At 29.9% G+C, this 18,777-nt stretch overlaps 1 protein-coding gene and 1 long non-coding RNA gene across 2 annotated transcripts; one reads left to right on the forward strand and one right to left on the reverse strand.

Annotated features, from left to right (window-relative positions):
- Positions 1-762: 762 nt before the first annotated feature.
- LOC107923337 (uncharacterized) lies at positions 763-1,820 on the reverse strand. The gene is made up of 2 exons (XR_001691572.2): positions 1,749-1,820; positions 763-971 (listed from the first exon to the last, which is right to left on the reverse strand). It is a non-coding gene; the product is annotated as an uncharacterized lncRNA (long non-coding RNA).
- Positions 1,821-5,069: 3,249 nt separating this feature from the next.
- Positions 5,070-9,938, forward strand: LOC107924729 (chaperonin CPN60-2, mitochondrial). The gene is made up of 18 exons (XM_016855308.2): positions 5,070-5,267; positions 5,364-5,388; positions 5,476-5,607; positions 5,875-6,034; positions 6,361-6,536; positions 6,661-6,756; positions 6,950-7,054; positions 7,184-7,270; positions 7,352-7,441; positions 7,536-7,616; positions 7,701-7,769; positions 7,963-8,040; positions 8,130-8,225; positions 8,373-8,472; positions 8,556-8,659; positions 9,229-9,334; positions 9,479-9,557; positions 9,657-9,938. The coding sequence occupies exons 1-18, from the start codon at positions 5,230-5,232 to the stop codon at positions 9,760-9,762; spliced, it is 1,728 nt and encodes a 575-aa protein (XP_016710797.2). The 5' UTR covers positions 5,070-5,229; the 3' UTR covers positions 9,763-9,938.
- The last annotated feature ends 8,839 nt before the right edge of the window (positions 9,939-18,777 follow it).

The raw sequence follows: 18,777 nt of genomic DNA on the forward strand, positions 1-18,777 counted from the left end.
GCTCCTCTTCTACCATATTCTAAAACCTTTCGGCATCATTAGTACAAGACACTTGAAAATCTTGATAATAATCAAGTTCCTGCCACAACCCACTTAATTCAGCAAAATATTGAGAAATTGTTAGCTTTCCCTGTTTTGTACCATGGACCTTATCTTGAAACTCAAAAATTTGTACATCATTCCCAACACGAGAGTAGGTGAGAGCAACAACATTCCAAATTTTTTTTGCAGTATCAAGCAACAAATAAGTTTTGGAAATATTGGGTTGCATAGAGTTGATACGCCTTGCCATAACAAGAGAGCTCGTTGAATCCCACTAACTAAATGTTGAATCAGTGAGTTTAGATTTCGACGTTATACTAATGATGTATCCCTACAAGCCACGAGCCTTGATTGTAACACCCCTAACCCCAAACCGTCGTCGGAACAGGGTTACGAGGCATTACCGGACATATCAAACAATTTACAAATAATTCTAAATAAATAACCAACATATTAAAATACTTCATAAATTGTTATAAATTTGTACTAATTGATTTCATTCATTTTTTTTTAATTTCGGCAGCATTTCGACTTATTTTTACATTAAACCCCCTGCAAAATTTCAAATATAACCAACCCAATTTCAGTATTTCAACCAAGGCATTTATATACTTAATCCTACTTGACATATAGACATAACAACTTAAGTAAATAAAATCCTATTATCATTTCTAATTAACACATAAAACTAACTAAGCCATTTCAACTTGATACCAATGCTAAAAAAAACTTATACCATTTTTCTAATATAATCATCAAAACACATAATATCTTACTTTACAACAAAACTATATAACATGCCAAAATAACTATTATAAATCCTATGTACATGCCACTTTCTCTTAAAGGAAGAAAATATCACCAAAATCTTTATGTCGGAGTCGGGATTGTCCTGGATGCTGAACCGAGACACTAACCCCTTTTTCAACCTGCGCACGGAAACAACCGTACGCTGAGTATTTTATACTCAGTGGTATTACTATAAATTAAACTATTTAATAATAATAAAATTTCAAATATTGACCATAGTCTTTAAAAAAATCACTTTAAACTAAATATAAATATTCATATATCATTCCATAAATCTGAAATTTATATATTTAAATATTTACATACTAAATCAATTCATAATTTATATCATACATTCTTTCTCATATTTTTCAATAGTGTCAAATCAACTAATCTCATTTTCAAATTTCCATTTCAATTATTTACCCTATTAACAAGGCTCGGACTCTGACAGATACGCGGATTCCACCCAAACACACCAAAATATCCAACCTAAACACACCCGAAATAATTTAAATCCTTCATAACACACCAGTATATCATAACCTCCCAAACACACCAATAAGGCATTTAATGCCTCTTCGGATAAACCGAAGCATTTAATAACATAGTCATCTTCTCGGCCGAACTACAAATCTCCTCATCACATCACAAATCCTATGGCATGCCATTTGTATTCAATCTAGTCCGATAAGTTAATAGGGTATTATTTTACTTTTCCTATTTCGAATTCATTTCCACAACAATTTCAAATATTCAATCAATACAAAACATTTATTATTTCGATTCACATATAATTCAATATACACATATTCTTACTTAATTTCAAATGTTAATACTTACCTTCCTTTAAATGTCTCATGAATACAATTTCAATATAGCATTTATTAAATAGATTAAGTTATAGTAATACAAACCCGGAATACGCGTTTACTCCTCAACGATCTTTTCTTTTCCTTTAGATGCTGATGCCTCGTTTTCCTTGTTAGCTACGAAAATAATAATTATTTTCACTTTTAATTATAATCATTAAAATAATAATAATAATAATTATATTAACAATAATAATAATAATAAAATTTTTATTCAATTCCTACTTATTCCCAATTTAATTCTAACTAAGCTTACTTATTTTTCTAACTTAATTCACACTCTATTTCTATTCAAATTCCTTCTAAATCCAAATTTATCTACTAATTTTTCAGCATTTTTCACTAATTTCGAATTTTCCTCAATTTAATCCCTAAAATTCAAAACTTATAGTTTAGTTCACAATTTAATCCTTTTATCAGCTCTAACTAGAAACTCTATCAAATAAACCCTCAATTCCATCATTTATTCAACATAAACCCTAATTTAAGGCTTTTTATAACTTAATCCCAATTATGTAAAACTTACAACTTAGTTCACAAATCATTCTTTTTATCTATTCTAACTAAAAATTCTATCAACTAAACCCCTAATTTAACAACTTGTTCAAAATGAATCATGTTCAAAAACCTATGAACTTCCATAACCTCCACTTAACTTCAACAAAATTTTGTTTTAAAGCTTTTAAAATATCAAAATGAAGAGGAAAGGGCTAAATTTAGCTTACCAATTAACTTGAAGCTTTAAATCCTTAGTTTTCCCTTTTATTTTTCTTTCCCCTTTTCTTCCCCTGTTTTCGTCTCTTTCCCTGCTTCTTTTCTAGCTATTCTGTTCCTTTTCTTCTTTGTTTCTTTCTTTCTTTTACTTTATATCTTTTATTTTAACTAATAATATATTAAAAAAAATCTTTTACTTATTAATTAAGCACATATTTATTTTTATTACAAGTGTACCCATGTAATTATTACTATTACACATGTCTTCAATATTTACCATACATTTGTCATCTTTTTTTTTTTCACTTATATAATATAACACAATACAATATAATATAATATAATATATAATAAAATAATATATATAAAGCATAAAAATCTAAGATTTTTATCACTTTACCGTCCCATTTCTTATTAATGGCTTAATTGTCATTTTAATCCTTTTTTATTAATCTATAATTCAACTTTTACCCCTAGATCAATTTAGTCCTTTTTTCTTAATTTCTATTAATTAAACTAAATTCACCCAATTAATACCTAATTAAACACACAACTAGTCTAATAAATATATCTAATAATTATTTTAGAACTCAATTTACTAAGACGGAGGCCCGATAATGTACTTTTTCGGTGCTTGTGAATTTTGGGTCATTACATTGATAAACAATAAACAAGACATTGACCAAGCAAGGTAATTATGTCCATCAAGCTTCACAGGACTAATTTACAACGAAGAATTATCGGTTGGAATCACGAGCTTATTGTCCTTAGACATAAGGCTGGAAAAACAGCTAATACCCAAAAAAAATTACTTGAAAAATTAGGGAAAAGAACACCCAAAAAGAACACAAAAGAGATAAAAAAAAAAAAACTTAGCCAAAAAACACCACCACTTAGAGGAGAATGACCGGAAGGGAGCAGAGAGCACATGACAACGTCGAATAAAACATGGTGGCAACAGGTGAAGTCCACGCACGACGCGTGAACCAAAGCTGTAGAAGCTTGCGACGGCGTGTGAGACCTACTCATGGGTCTTCTAGTCACTGGAGTTTGGGGTTTCGTCGGCGAGTGGATTCCGACTCCAACGGTAAGAGGTGGTGAGAGAAAAAAAAAATAAAGTTAGGGTAGACAGTACCAAATTTGTGTTTCTAGGGTTTTTGAAACAAATTTTAAAATTAGAAAAAGAAATCCTAAAAATCGGATAAAAAAACTGATATCATGATAAAATTAGAGATAAATACTCTAATGTATCGAGGAAAAACTCTCTCAAAAGTATATATTTCTAGAAATATGTGCAACTATATATATATATATGAAACATTGAATCAATTAAGAAATTAAAATCTCTAATTAGTATCTCTAAAACTCTGCTGTAATATTTAAATATATACTATTTAATGCTATCAAATAATAAAAAATTATCAACCGTGTTGATGAGATTTTTCTTTTTAAAATAGAGCTTGGGTTTGGCTTGATTTTGACTTATCAAATTAATTAATTTTACTATTTAAAATTAAAAAAAAAAGAAGAAGATAAATTTAATTTAATTATTTAAATCAAATTAGAAAAAACTCTTAACTCAATGAGACAATCTTGAAATGATAACATACTTTTATTTATGCGCAATTTCTCCTAAGGACCCTGATTTGCAAAGTTACAATTCCATCACAAATAAAATATTAATAATATTAACTTAAGTGTTACTAATTTAATAAAACCAGTAATAAAGAAACTACAATAAGATACAAGTTTTTTTTAAAAATTACAAGTAAAATAAATTATGCCAAAAAGGTAAAATAATTTTTTAAGTGTTTTTATATTTTTATATAAAATTAATAAAAAAATATATTTGAATTTAACAAACTGTAATTTTTAAATTTATCATTTAACAAAAATTTAGTTTGGTTTTTATTAAAATTTTTAAAGAATTTAATTTTATATGTTTTTAATAATTTTTATATACAATATGATTAGCTAAATTGATGTTACTATTGATGAGATGTTGAGGATGTGTTTGATAATTGAAATTTTTAATGCTAAATTTTATAAGTAATGTATTTTATATTAAAAAAATTATTTGGTAAATTAGTAAATATAAGTACTAAATATAATTATTTTGTTTAGATAAAAATAAATATTGATTTTTAAAAGATGATTTATTTTTTATTAATTTTAATCTTATTAATATAATATTTATATGATAAATATAATAATTTAAATATCTCATTAAAAATAATTTATTTGAAATTTTTATTAATATTTTATACGCTAACCTACTTATTTGTCTTATTTAACATTTTCTATTAAAATTTTATATTCATTAAAAACTGAAATAATTATTAAACATGTTTAAAATATTAAAATGGGCAAGTGAATTTTTAAAAAATTCCAACAAAAGAAAAAAAATTGTAGTCTATAAAAACAATATAAAAATATAATATCAGAGTTTAAATTTTTTTAATTATAAAAGGAGAATAAAACCCTAACAAGAATATAATTAACCTGACTCAAATTTAAATCACCATCAAATCAGTACAGGAAATCATCAAAGTTTAATCTATAAATATGAGGGGATGATAAAAAGTGTGGTTAATTATTTTAATTTTAAAAATAAATATTTAATATTTTCTATCACTTCCCTCCCATTGGGCCTTGACGACTGGAGGACTGATGCCCCACCTAAACCCCTTATAAAAAAAAGTTAAAAGGCCTTTAGGCGCCACGTGTCTTCCAAATCTCTCCCTCTAAAACCTCCCTTCAACCCTAGAACTTCCTCACTTCCTTTGCCTTTGCCGCCGCTAACTCCGCCACCATGTACCGCCATCTCACTTCCCTCGCCTCCAAAGCCAGGTAACCACCACTCTCTCTATCTCTTTTCTCCTATTTTAATAATTTCTGTTGTGTTCTTCTGAATACTTACTACTTCTGCTCCTTTTTGACCTCTAGGTTGGCTAAGAACCGAATCCAATTGGTAAGATCATATAGTTCTCACTCTGAATTCTTTTTGCGGTTTACTGTGTTCTTTTATTGTGTTATATGGATTTTTTTTTCGTAACAGAATGGTACTAGACTGAGTTGGAGTAGAAACTATGCGGCTAAAGACATCAAATTTGGTGTAGAAGCACGAGCATTGATGCTTGGCGGCGTTCAAGAGCTAGCCGATGCTGTTAAAGTCACCATGGGTCCAAAAGTCTGTCCTTTCTGTTCTTTTCAAATCGATGTCATTTTTTTTGTTTATTGGGATTTACAGTTCAAGTTTCATGACATTGTTTTTACTGATTGTCCTTTAACTCGCCCCTTTTAATGGGCTATAGATTATTAGGCTATCTTCATTACTTCCTGTTGTGACTGATTGATGCAAAAAGTTATCGAGTTTCCTTCCAGGCATGGCCTGGGCCCTGGTGCTAGGCGGTAATTAACTAATGCTTGTTTCTTTCTTTGGTTGACTTTTGCACAGGGGCGTAATGTTGTTTTGGAACAAAGTTTCGGGGCTCCTAAGGTGACAAAAGATGGTGTTACTGTAGCCAAGAGCATTGAATTTAAAGACAGAGTGAAAAACATTGGTGCTTCCCTTGTAAAGCAGGTTGCCAATGCCACCAATGACGTTGCTGGTGATGGTAAGGGTTCATTTGTTACACTATCCTACTAATTTAGTAAATCATGTTTGTTCATTTGGATGTTTTTCTTTTCCTAATGGAATGGATGGAAACCCCAGAAAAGAACTCACTTGTACTGAAGTTACAAAGGCTATGAATTTGAATAGAGTACAGTGTCCTGGCACTATTTCATCCAACCCTACTTTGTGGAAAAAGGTTATTTAGTTATTGTTATATGGCACCATAGATGATGTTGGAAATATGGGAGGATCTGAGTGTGCATAAGCATAATGGTAATGGAATCAAAATGGGAGTTCTTACTGAGGTACCGCTTTTCTTGGTCACAGGCACCACTTGTGCAACAGTCCTTACCCGCGCAATATTTGTTGAAGGATGTAAATCAGTGGCGGCTGGAATGAATGCCATGGACCTCAGACGAGGAATCACAATGGCAGTTGATGCAGTTGTGACCAACTTGAAGAGTAGAGCGCGGATGATCAGCACGTCCGAGGAAATTGCACAGGTTTGCTTCAGTGAACATAGCATTTGTTCCTAGAATGGATGGCTGGACCTTATTACAGCACTGGCCGCTGAGCTTATGAGGTGTTCTGTTTTCAGTATTAATTACATCATTGTTTCCTCTGAAGGTTGGAACAATATCTGCGAATGGAGAAAGGGAGATTGGCGAGCTCATTGCCAAGGCCATGGAGAAAGTTGGCAAAGAAGGTGTTATTACCATTGCTGTAAGTTATTATTGGATTTTTCAGTTTATCCCATTTATGCTACTTGAAATCTTATAAATCCCCTCGAATCTTCTTGCTTATCTATTTCCTTGACCAGTTGAGTCATGTTCTTTATTTGCAGCAAATTTTCTGTCTGATTGAATGGCATATTTGCATTTATGAATTTTAATTCTCCCTTTTTTCTTTTTTTCAGGATGGGAAAACCTTGTACAATGAATTAGAGGTTGTTGAGGGAATGAAGCTTGATAGAGGCTACATATCCCCTTACTTTATCACCAACCAGAAGAACCAGAAATGTGTAAGTGTATTTTGGCAAAATATTTGGTGGTTACTAGCATCATATTGCGTAGGTTTAATGGGACTTCCTTTTCCTTTTGCCATATAAACATCACAATCCGGTGACCGACAATTGGTCTTATTTTGCCAGGAATTGGAGAACCCACTTATTTTGATCCATGAGAAAAAGATCTCTAACTTGCCTGCTTTGGTGAAATTTTTGGAATTGTCCTTGACGGTTAGTAGTTCTATCTGAGGAAAAAATTGCTAATTTGTATCATTTTATCACGTTCTTAGATCAATAAATTGTGTTTTCCAGAAGCAAAGGCCTTTACTAATTGTTGCTGAAGATCTTGAAAGTGAAGCACTTGCAACTCTCATTCTGAACAAGCTTCGTGCCGGAATCAAGGTATATATATATTTTTACTTTTCCAGGGAAACTGTGTCTATTATAGATTCTCTTGCTTGGGTTCTTTCTTTGCTGACTGTGCTTGGTATTTAAGGTGTGTGCCATTAAGGCCCCAGGTTTTGGGGAAAATAGGAAAGCTGGCTTGCAGGACCTTGCTGCTCTTACCGGGGGCGAGGTAGGTTCTCTTTCCCTCAACTTTAGATTTTACATTATAATAGAATCCTAACCATCCTATCCCTTACACATGATTTCTTCATAGGTAATAACTGAAGAACTTGGTCTTGACATTGAGAAAGTTGGAGCGGAAGTGCTTGGCTCTTGCAAAAAGGTTCGTTAATCAATAATTTTTGCCTTGTTAGTATAGAGATATGATTTCATGCTGCAGCAGTAAAGAGAATCGGCCTTCTTTCTTTCAACATCTCTCTCTCTCTCTTTCTATCTATGTTCTTTATCTTTTTTTTGGGGGGGGGGTGGTGTCTGATTGTGGGAATAGCACTTTAGCTGATTTCTTTGGGCTGCAGGTTACAGTATCAAAGGATGACACAATTATCCTTGATGGCGCTGGAGACAAGGCTACCATTGAAGAAAGATGCGATCAGGTTGGTTACCATTTCCACATCTTTTTGACAGCTATCAGGTTTGTTTGTATAAGTATTATTCGATTAATGGCTTATAATAATTGCTGCAGATAAGATCAGCAATTGAATCAAGCACTTCTGATTACGACAAGGACAAATTACAAGAGAGGCTTGCAAAGCTCTCTGGTGGCGTTGCAGTTTTGAAGGTTAGTTACTGTAGCAAGATAATTTGTCAAATTTTATTCGAATGTGCCAAATGCAAATGTTCCATGTGAATACCCCAAAACAATTTGATTGTTTCTCCTCGAACTGTTCTTTTCAAATTGATGCACTGATGGAAGTTTGTTTTGTAGATTGGAGGAGCAAGTGAAGCAGAAGTTGGTGAAAAGAAGGATAGAGTTACCGATGCCCTAAATGCCACGAAAGCTGCTGTGGAGGAAGGAATTGTTCCTGGTAAGCTTTCAATTTGGCATTGCAATGGTTGATTTTGTTGGATTTATGTGTCATGTGTTATATGAATAATTTCCTGTGCACAGGTGGTGGTGCTGCACTTCTTTATGCCTCTAAGGAACTTGAAAACCTGGAGACTGCAAACTTTGATCAGAAGATCGGTGTTCAGATCATCCAAAATGCTCTTAAGGTTCCAACTCATTGTTTTTCTGTTTATTTATTTTTCTTTTCAGTTGGGGTAGCAATTTGATTGAAAATACATTTACCCCTTTAGTTTGAAAAATACCCTCTTATCTCCTTGAGATTTGGTTAAAAAACACATTTTAACCCCTAAGATAAAATAATTCTAAATGAAAAAGATAAATGCATTTTTGTTTTTCATTCATTCTTTCATTCAGCTACAAATTAATGAGACTTGAATTAATTTCAAAATTATATTTATTCACGGCCAAAATAAGCTTTAATTAAGTTATACGTACATGTTAAACATTTTAAACTATACTTAATTACCATTTGTTTAAAAAGGTTTTGTGATAAAGATAGCTATTACTATGAAAAAGGAAAAAGAAAGAAAACAGGGATATTTTTAATATTTAAAGTAAAATTTGAACAAATATTAGTTAGATTAGTGGAATTAGTTAATTTTTCAAGACAGAGACACTGCGAATATAGTTGATGGCAAGTGGCCTAGTGTATGTAATGGTTGAGAGAGATGGATTTACAGTTTGTATAATCATTTCTTTTTCTATTTCAACACAGATGCCTGTACATACAATTGCATCTAATGCTGGAGTTGAGGGTGCAGTGGTTGTTGGAAAGCTACTGGAACAGGACAATCCCGACCTCGGTTATGATGCTGCCAAGGGTCTGTTTGTTTCTATTCACTTTCTACCAACAACATATTGTTAAATAAAATATACATATTTTCTGGTTTCAAAAGATTGGTTCTTGTGAGTTGAAACACAGAGGATCACTTTTTTACCCTTTTGTGCATTTGCATTTATATCAGGTGAGTATGTAGATATGGTTAAAGCTGGAATTATCGATCCTTTGAAAGTCATAAGAACAGCCTTGGTAGATGCTGCAAGGTGATTTTATTTCATGCAACTTTTATTTGATGTTTCCCTCATATATATTTAGAGCTCTTGCGCACGTTGGTGATATTAATCTTACTTGTGGAATGGCAGTGTGAGTTCATTGATGACCACAACTGAAGCCATTGTTACTGAACTTCCAAAGGATGACAAGGAAGGGGCAGCCACCGCAGGCGGCATGGGCGGTCTAGATTACTAAGGGCTTTCACAGGGTACCTCCATTGCTGCTCTGTTAAGACACAATTTTTATATGATGAAGCCTTGTAAACATGAGATGAGAACAAGAGAATATTTAATAATTTACTTTAGGTCCCCAGACTGGGCAAGGGGATGGCTTTTATTCATTGAGTAAAATCCATATAATAAATTTGAATCCGTCTTTATTCCCCCAATTAAGTTAATATAATATTCTTTTTGAAGTATCACTTTTGCTCCTAATGCTAACAGATAATGGAGTGCGAAACTCTTGACTCGAGAGGGTTCAAATCTCAACTTTAAAAGAAATATTTTATTTTTATTTTGACTTATGAGTATTATTTCCCTTTTTAAGAGATAGTAATTTTTATTACATCATTATTTCTCTAATGTGTGATAAATGCGTTAGTTTCCAAAACTCAGTGAATAAGTAAAAAATGTGTGATAAATGCGTAAGTTTCCAAAACCCAGTGAATAAGTATAAAATGCAAGAAAATTTTATTAATTTATTTTCATGGTGATAACATGAGAGACCCAAAAGAAACATAAGATTATTTTCTTTTTATATGTATATATATTCACTTACACTGGTTTCATATAACATTTTATTTGTTAAGATTATCATTGTAAAATAATCGTTTTATTTGTTATGTATATAAAGTTTTAAACTGATTTGATATATCCATCATATCAATCTAAAGTACTGTATATTAAACGATTAAACGAAAAATTTAACCTAGGAAAATATATAAACTACTCTGCTATCCTCCCATTCCCATACATATTTAATGCAACAATCTTTTTATTGTTGATGCATTGTATTTGTACGTACACATTTGTCTGGGCCATTCAATAATGAATTCACACACTTCTTTGCTTTTAATTTGGTTATAGTATTTTTGGAAAATAATTAAATTGTAGCAGAGTTAATATTTATTGTATAAAAAATATCTTGAAAATTATTGTTTTCAATTGCATTTTAATTCCAAACAAAAAATGATTATTTACAAAACCTATGTTAAATTTACTAAATAGTAAATGCCATTTTTTTTATACGGTCTATTTCAATCTCACTTTATTTTATTCTTTTTAATAGTATAATGATTAAATTAATTCATTTAATAGTAAATGGACTAATGTGATACAATCCCTACTTCCCAAGTACACCCACCATTTTTAATTTCCTAACATTGTTCTTCAATCGTGCAATTCTTACAAATCTTAGATGTGACTTTATTCATAGATCACTAAGTTTCTTTTGATACTTCTGAATGAGAAAGCAAATTGGTAAATATCTAAATTTACTTATGTTACTATGCAAAAATATTGAATTTAATTCTTATTTTATTATTTGTACAAATTACGTTTATATTTTTTTCTTTTAAAATTGTTAATAAATATTGGATCAAATTTGATCCATTGGTGGGTGAAAATAATAAGTAAAAAAAGATGTATTTTAAATGGTAAATTTATTAAAAGAGTTTTAAAAAATAAAGCCATAAATCTCAAAATTATACATGAACTTTGATTTAATGTGCAATTGTATATATGAACTTTAATTTGGTGCAATTATACACGTGAAACTCTAATTGTACTTGAAACTTTAAGTTTGATTTAATCATACACATTTAAAGAAATAAATACATCAACTTATTTTTATATTAGATAAATATAATTGTTTATGTATGCAATATATAATCAAAAAAAAAAAGATGTTATATCAATAATTGTGTTAGTAATTTACAAAAATTAGATCAAATCAAAATTTCATGTGTTAAATTGCACAAAATCAAAATTCATATACACAATTACACAGTAAACCATAGTTTAAGTATAGTTTTAAGATTTACCCCAAAAATAAATGACGAGTCAATTATTTAAAAATTAAAATGTTGTTTGATAAATTGAAATTTTAAATATTAACTTTTTAGTAAAGAAATTTGCAAAAATTGAATTTAAATTAAAAACTTGTTGGTGTATTAATAACAGTTAAGTACTCAATGCAATTATGCTTTAAATAAAAGTAATTCTTTTTTTTTTTTGAAATTATTTATTAAATTTAATCTTGTTTTATCAGAACAATTCATTTTAATCTTATTCAACATTTTTTTTTATAAATATCTCGGGAAATCTATAGAATTACCGTCGCTTAGTTTTTAAATTGCCTCTAACCATCTTTTGTGTTAACTGAAAAAAAATTTATCAAACATATTTAAAAATTTAAATGTTGAATATTTCATTTTATTAAAAATGTAAATTTTTAATGATTTATTAAATGTACTTGAGAATTCCCAAGTCAAAAAAACTTTTATAATACAATTTACTTTTTTTTAATTTCTGATTTATAATACAATTTATTAATTTCTCACCGTTAGAGGTGTGCATGGGCCGGACCGGGCTCAACTAAAAATTTAGGCCTGTTTACTAGGCTCGGACTCAACTCGAAAAATGGGCCTAAAATTTTGCCCAAGCCCGACCTGGACAAAAATGTTAAAACTCGGGTCCAACCCGGCCCGCCCATATTAAATTTTATATAATTTTAAAATATATATAATTCATCAAAAATACTAAAAACATCAAAATAAATATTTCCCAACAAATTGAAAATAAATTTTTAAAAATATGCATATTTAAATAACACTAAAATAGATGCAACTTGACAAGCAAATGCCTCTAAAATAATAATAAAATTAACAAATGTCTTTAAAATAATAACAAAATTAACAATAAAATAAGTTTTATACAATATCCAAACAATAACAATAAAATAGTAACAACATAATAGTAAAATGGTAGCAAAATAAGGAGAAAACAATAAGAAAATAATATTTAAAAAATAGATTTTTTTTGTCATTTAGTGAATTAGGGTTAGGCCGGGCCCAGGTCAAAAATGCCTTACTCGAGGCCCGACCCGTTTTTTAAATGGGCCTTATTTTTTGTCCAAGCCCATTTTTATGGCCTATATGCCCAAACCCTCCCATAGGTCGGGCGGGCTTTCGGGCCGGGCTGGGTGGCCCGACCCATGAACAAGTCTACTCACCGTTAATGTGTTTGCTTCTTGTAATTATGATTTATTAAGAGAATCAATAACTACGTCTTCGAGGCATTTGTTAATAATAGTACATATGAGAATTCTTAATTGACAGATTGTAAATAGTCCCAGGACTATGGAACAAAAGATTATCTCAGACATTTATACTGAAGTATTGATAGTGATTCTCAAATATGTATGTATACTTAAAATTTTTGGCCGAGTTAAATCACAAGTCAATTAAATAAAATATAGTCGGTAATGACTAAAAACTCATTCTTTTTACAAATAAATATTGTTTATAGTTTTATATTAAATCTATAAAAATCAATTTAAATTGTTGATTGAGTCTTAGCTCAATTGGCATGGGCATTGTTGTTAATGCAGGAGGTCATGGGTTTAAGTACACTAAAGTACATTATCTTCTTATTTATAAGTTGGAGAGGGGTTATAGATAGTTTTAAACATTATGTCAAAACCTATAATATCAATTTTACCGTTTTTCCTAAAATATTATTATAATATTTATACATATTTTTTATTTACATTACGAGGATCAGAGTTAATTGAGCCTATTAGATAGATGAATTCGAGAAATTAATTGATTTTGAGAACCTTAATTATGGGTAGGTTATTATCTAGTTAAATATGATATGAGAGTGGAGAATCTAGACACCATGAGTAATTCTGTTTCATTGCCCTTGGTAGGAAATTGGTTTAGCACCTATCAATGATTCGGTTAAGGAGTTTGCTGCTCGCATGTTGGTTGAGCAGCAAGATGAAAAGAGTAGGCGTGTTCAGGGGCATTTAGTTTAGTAGAAATGTGATCATTTGGAAACAGATTTTTATGACAGTCGATCAGCTTGTGTATTATGTTACGGTGTTGATTATCTTGGAAATATACTATTGCAAAATAAAATCGTTAGTTTTGACAGGAAATTAAATTAAGTGTAAATAAATAAAACAATCATTGTGTCGTGAGAGAATTACTGTCTTAAAAGTAAATCCGTTCTAATTGGTGTAACCGTGTAATGGGCGTTGCCCCCTAAGATTAACACAGTACTTCAATATTTGCACACCCGAATAAAGAAGGTGGAATACAATTGGTATTACTTTTCTCGAAAAGCAATCGAATTCGAAAAACAAAAGTAGTTGATTGGAAATTTGATCAGAAAATAAACTAGAAGAAAACTATCGAAACCACACTAGATTCAATTCTTAGGAAAGATTAGAGAGGCTACAGACGTCCTGTTTAAAACCCAATCTTCTAGACAAAGTTTCTCTCATGTAATTTCACATAACATCAAAATTTATAGAATAAAAAGAAATTGATTCTCTTATTGTGTTCGGTGTAAAATGAAGAGAATGACCTATTTATACAATTTTCTAAAGGACAAAATAGTAAATTAGTAGTGTCATTTCTAAAAATAGTAAAAAATTTTCCTTAATCGAAAATATACAGAAAATATTTTCTGCAATCCACAAATGAAAATAATCTTTTGTATTACCAACAGGTTGGGGGTGCATGGTTCATTCCTCTTAGTCAATTTTGTGTCCGGCGGTTGAGGGAGGCGACGTTTGTTGGAAAAACTTAAATGAAATATTGACAGCATTATTTTTGTCGAGAGTGGTCATATGGGATGCGCCGCTATTGTGCGCAACGAAATAGGTAGTTTTGTGAGGCTTTTTTTGGCTTCGATCATTGCATGGATGACGTTTTTTGAAAATCGTTAATCTGAATAGGATGCCTCGTATTCAAGATTAATACTTAAAAACTTTGTCTTTATTACCTCTTGCTTTCATTCTATCACATTGCTGGACTTGTAAAGATCCTAATAAAATTGCACAGGCTTTAACAAAAACGACTAAATTAAATTACAACCGTGGAATTGATGATGTAATTGATTCAATCCTAAAAATTTTCAAAAGAAGAAGAGGAGCCGACCAAGTGGGACAGCACTTAATTAAAGGAGAAGGATAAGTGGGAGCCGCTGCCAATTTGCAAATTGTCGGTTCACTGCCCGCCCCCACCCACGCAACGTGTTCACGCCTTGCAATGCATCCATTTTTCTTTCTCTTCTCTAATTCTTCGTTTAATGTCTAAATATAATTTCACCCATCAAATAATAGTTCAACTAATAACTATTACAATAAATATAATAATATGATATTGTTTTTCAATGGTTTTATAATTTTTTTGAAAAAATCACTTAATTTTGGTTAATAAACTTAATAGTATTTATATCAATATTAAATCTTTAATTAAATTGATGTCATGAGTTAATTTCTCAATCACTCAATTCAAAGAATTACTAAAACACAAAATTGTAAACATAAATAAGGTAGAATGTCAAAAGAACTTGACATTATTTGATGCAACTTTAAGACCATCAAAATAAACCCATTCAAAGGTTAGAACTAGAAGTGATCATGGGTTAGGCTACTCGGCCCAGCCTGATGGCCCGCTCGAAAAATAGAAGGGTTTGGGTAAAAATATAGGCCCGAAATTTGGATTTAAACAAAAAAATGAGGCCCGTTTAAAAAACGGGCCGGGCCTCGGGTAAAACTTTTTTGGCCCCAAGCTTGTCCCAGCCCGAATTATATATTAAATATATATTTTTTTATTTTTAATCAAATATATATATTAAATATATACTTTTTTGGTGTTGTGAAATTTAATATGGGCCAGGCCGGGCCGACCTGGGCCCGGGCCTAAATTTTTTTGGGCCAGGCCTGAACTCGGCCCAGCCCATGATCACCTCTAGTTAGGACCTTTCGGCCCAGTTGGCCAACCGACTTTAATTCCAAAATAAATAAGCTTTAAATTTAATTATATAAATATATAGATAAAATTGTAATTCTAAAATAATTTATTATTTAAACAACAAAATATACTTATAATATAAACTTAATACAATAAGTTGAAGAGTCAATTACGAAAATAATCACTTTTATTTGCCTCAAATTACATTTTAGTCACTTAAGTTATCGTTTTGTTACGAAGTGGTCACTTTACTGTTACCTCCCTAACGACAGTCTTATGTGGCAGTCCAAATAGGTTTTAAATGCCAACTTAGATGTCCAATTATTGGGATGAAAATAGGTTTTTAATTAAATAAATTTAATTTAGACTGCCATGTAGGGCATCCAAATTGACATTTAAAACCCATTTAGACTGTCACGTAGGACTGCCGTTAGGGAGGTAACAAAGGTTAATGGTAAAGTGACTAAAATGTAATATTTCAAACATAAGTGACTAAAATATAATCTGAGGCAAACAAAAGTGACTATTTTTGTAGTTTACCCTAAATTGAATGGGATAAATACTAAAACTATATATGAACTATGGTTTAATGTGCAATTGTATACATGAAATTTTAATTATTAACACAATTGTTGATATAACATCATTTTATGTTTATATATTGCATACATAAATAATTATATTTATCCAATATAAAAATAAATTGATGTATTTATTTCTTTAAATGTGTATGATTAAATCAAAATTAAAGTTTCAAGTATACTTTGGAACCACAATTAGAATTTCACGTGTATAATTGCAGCAAATTAAAATTCATATATTCAATTATATATTAAATCAAGGGTCTATTTTGAAACTTTTATGACAAAAATAGTAGTGTATCAACATGTGTGAAGTCAAAATTAAATTATATAATTTTTTGAGTATTAAAATTTACTTTTATTATTTTAATAATTTTTAAATAATAAAATTATTTTTATTTTTATTTTTAAAGTTGAAATATAATTTTATTATGTACTAATTTAAAATTTTTATAAATTTTAAAGAGTTAAAAAAGTTAAATTTCTCATTTAAAGAGAAATTGGAGCCTCTGTTGGGGGTGTTGAATCGGTTAACTGACCCGAACTATCATTAACCGAACCGAAATTTTTTCAAAAAAAATTAAACGAACCGAACTTTTTCGGTTAATTCGGTCGGTTAACCAAATTAACCGAAATTTATATGTTTTTTTTTTATTTTTTGTTAAAACAAGTATAAAACATATAAAAAATTAACCAACCAATTAATTTATATTTTCAAAAAATTAACCGAACCGACCGAATACTTATATATTATAATATTATTTATTAAATTCGGTTAACTGATTAATTTCGAACCGAATTACCATTAACCGAACTTCTAAAAAATTATTAACCAACCCTCGACTTAATTAATTAAGTTTTATCTGAAATTTACACACCCGGCCTCTGCCATGTTAGTCCCCTTTCGACCGCCCTTAAATGTCCATATCTGGAATTGAATTTATCAACCACCAGGCAAATCATGTTGACTTATAAAAATCAAAGTCGATGCGAATAAATGAATCTTAAGTCTTGCTAAAAAACGTGTCTTAATGTTATAAATGTATTTAGTTCATTTTTTAATAATATTGTTATATTATATATATATTTAATAGTCAAACTCTAATAATATATATATCTTCACGAGTTTGACCCAAAATTAAGAATACAAAAGATGAGCCACGTTGGACGTATAATTATTACATTTCATATATTTTGTTTATATATGAGTTAAAAATATAATAAAATATTAAAAATAAATATTTTTAATGTTATGCATATTTATTTTACAGTTCATGGCTCCTCCTCCCAACAATGTTGTCTTTAATGTTCAAACCTACGTTTTCTTCTTGGGAGTAAAATGTACTCTCATTGCACCCAAAAAAAATATTTTAAAAAGGAGACATATAACAAATTTTTAAGGCTATTTTTCGAATAAAAACGACACACTATTAGTGTACTAAATACTAATTTATTTTACTATATTCCTATAAAATACTTGTCAATTATTGAGTCTAAAGTTTAAAAACTGTATTAATAATGGATCAAATATTATAGTTTAAATAAAACACATTTTTATTAAATTTGATTATCTATGCTGTCGTTATCATCAGTCATCACAAATGTATTGTATTTTTGCTTCTTTATTTATTGACTAAAGTTCGCCACTATATTTAGATCAAAAGAGTTGATCATAAAATTTAAATTATTAAAAAACTTGATTGGCACAAAAGTTAGTCCATGCTGCAGGAAAGAGGAGACCCTTTAACTTGCCAACTATTTCAATCCTTGTAAAACAATTATAAAAATTAAGTATGATTAATATGTGATACTATGGACACATATTATTATAACTAGGGGTAGGGGTAATTACGGATAAATATTGAGTGTAGTATGTAATATGTATTCAAATTTAAGGTTCTTGAGTCGGTTATGAGTTGAAGACGCGTCTTTAAGGGTTGTTGATCTCGTAACATCAGACTGCTTTTTCATAGAGTCGCCATGAGTTTCTGCGTGTCTGAGTCCTATTCATTAGATTGAGGATTTTATTTATTTATCTAAAGATAACCTCAATCTCCGCTCCTGACTCACTCTCCATTGATGAATTTTGATTCTCGGGATGACTTTTGCCGTTTGGCCTCTCTAGTTTTAGCTGCTTTTGAGAATTATTTTTCTTACTTGATTGTTTCAGATGTATTCAAACCGATTATTTTCAAAAAATAAATGTAAGGTACTTGAGGTATTATGCACTAAAAAATTGTTTTCTTTAAAATAAAACTAAGAAAACATTTTTCCTCTTTGAGAGGAATATAGCTTTAAAAATACGTATTGCTCAATCATTTATCTTTTTCATAATTAAAAAAAGGAAAAAAGTAATTTGAGTATTAAACATCAAACAATATAAAATACTATCCTAAGTTTTATAATAATTTTAATAGTTTTAAAAAAATTATAAGTACAAGTACAATAAAAAATAAATTTGTTTTGATTAGTTAGAATATATCTAGTCAATTATAATTAGAATAAACTCAATACAAAAACACAACGAATTAAAAGTCAAAATATATTTAGATAGGGTCACACATAACATAAAATAATATGAGAAAAATATACATATGACATTTGCACATGGTGAGATTCAAATTTAGAATGGAACAGAGCCAC

The sequence above is a fragment of the Gossypium hirsutum genome, chromosome D11, assembly GCF_007990345.1.
Source record: "Gossypium hirsutum isolate 1008001.06 chromosome D11, Gossypium_hirsutum_v2.1, whole genome shotgun sequence".
In the NCBI taxonomy this organism is placed as follows: Eukaryota; Viridiplantae; Streptophyta; class Magnoliopsida; order Malvales; family Malvaceae; genus Gossypium; species Gossypium hirsutum.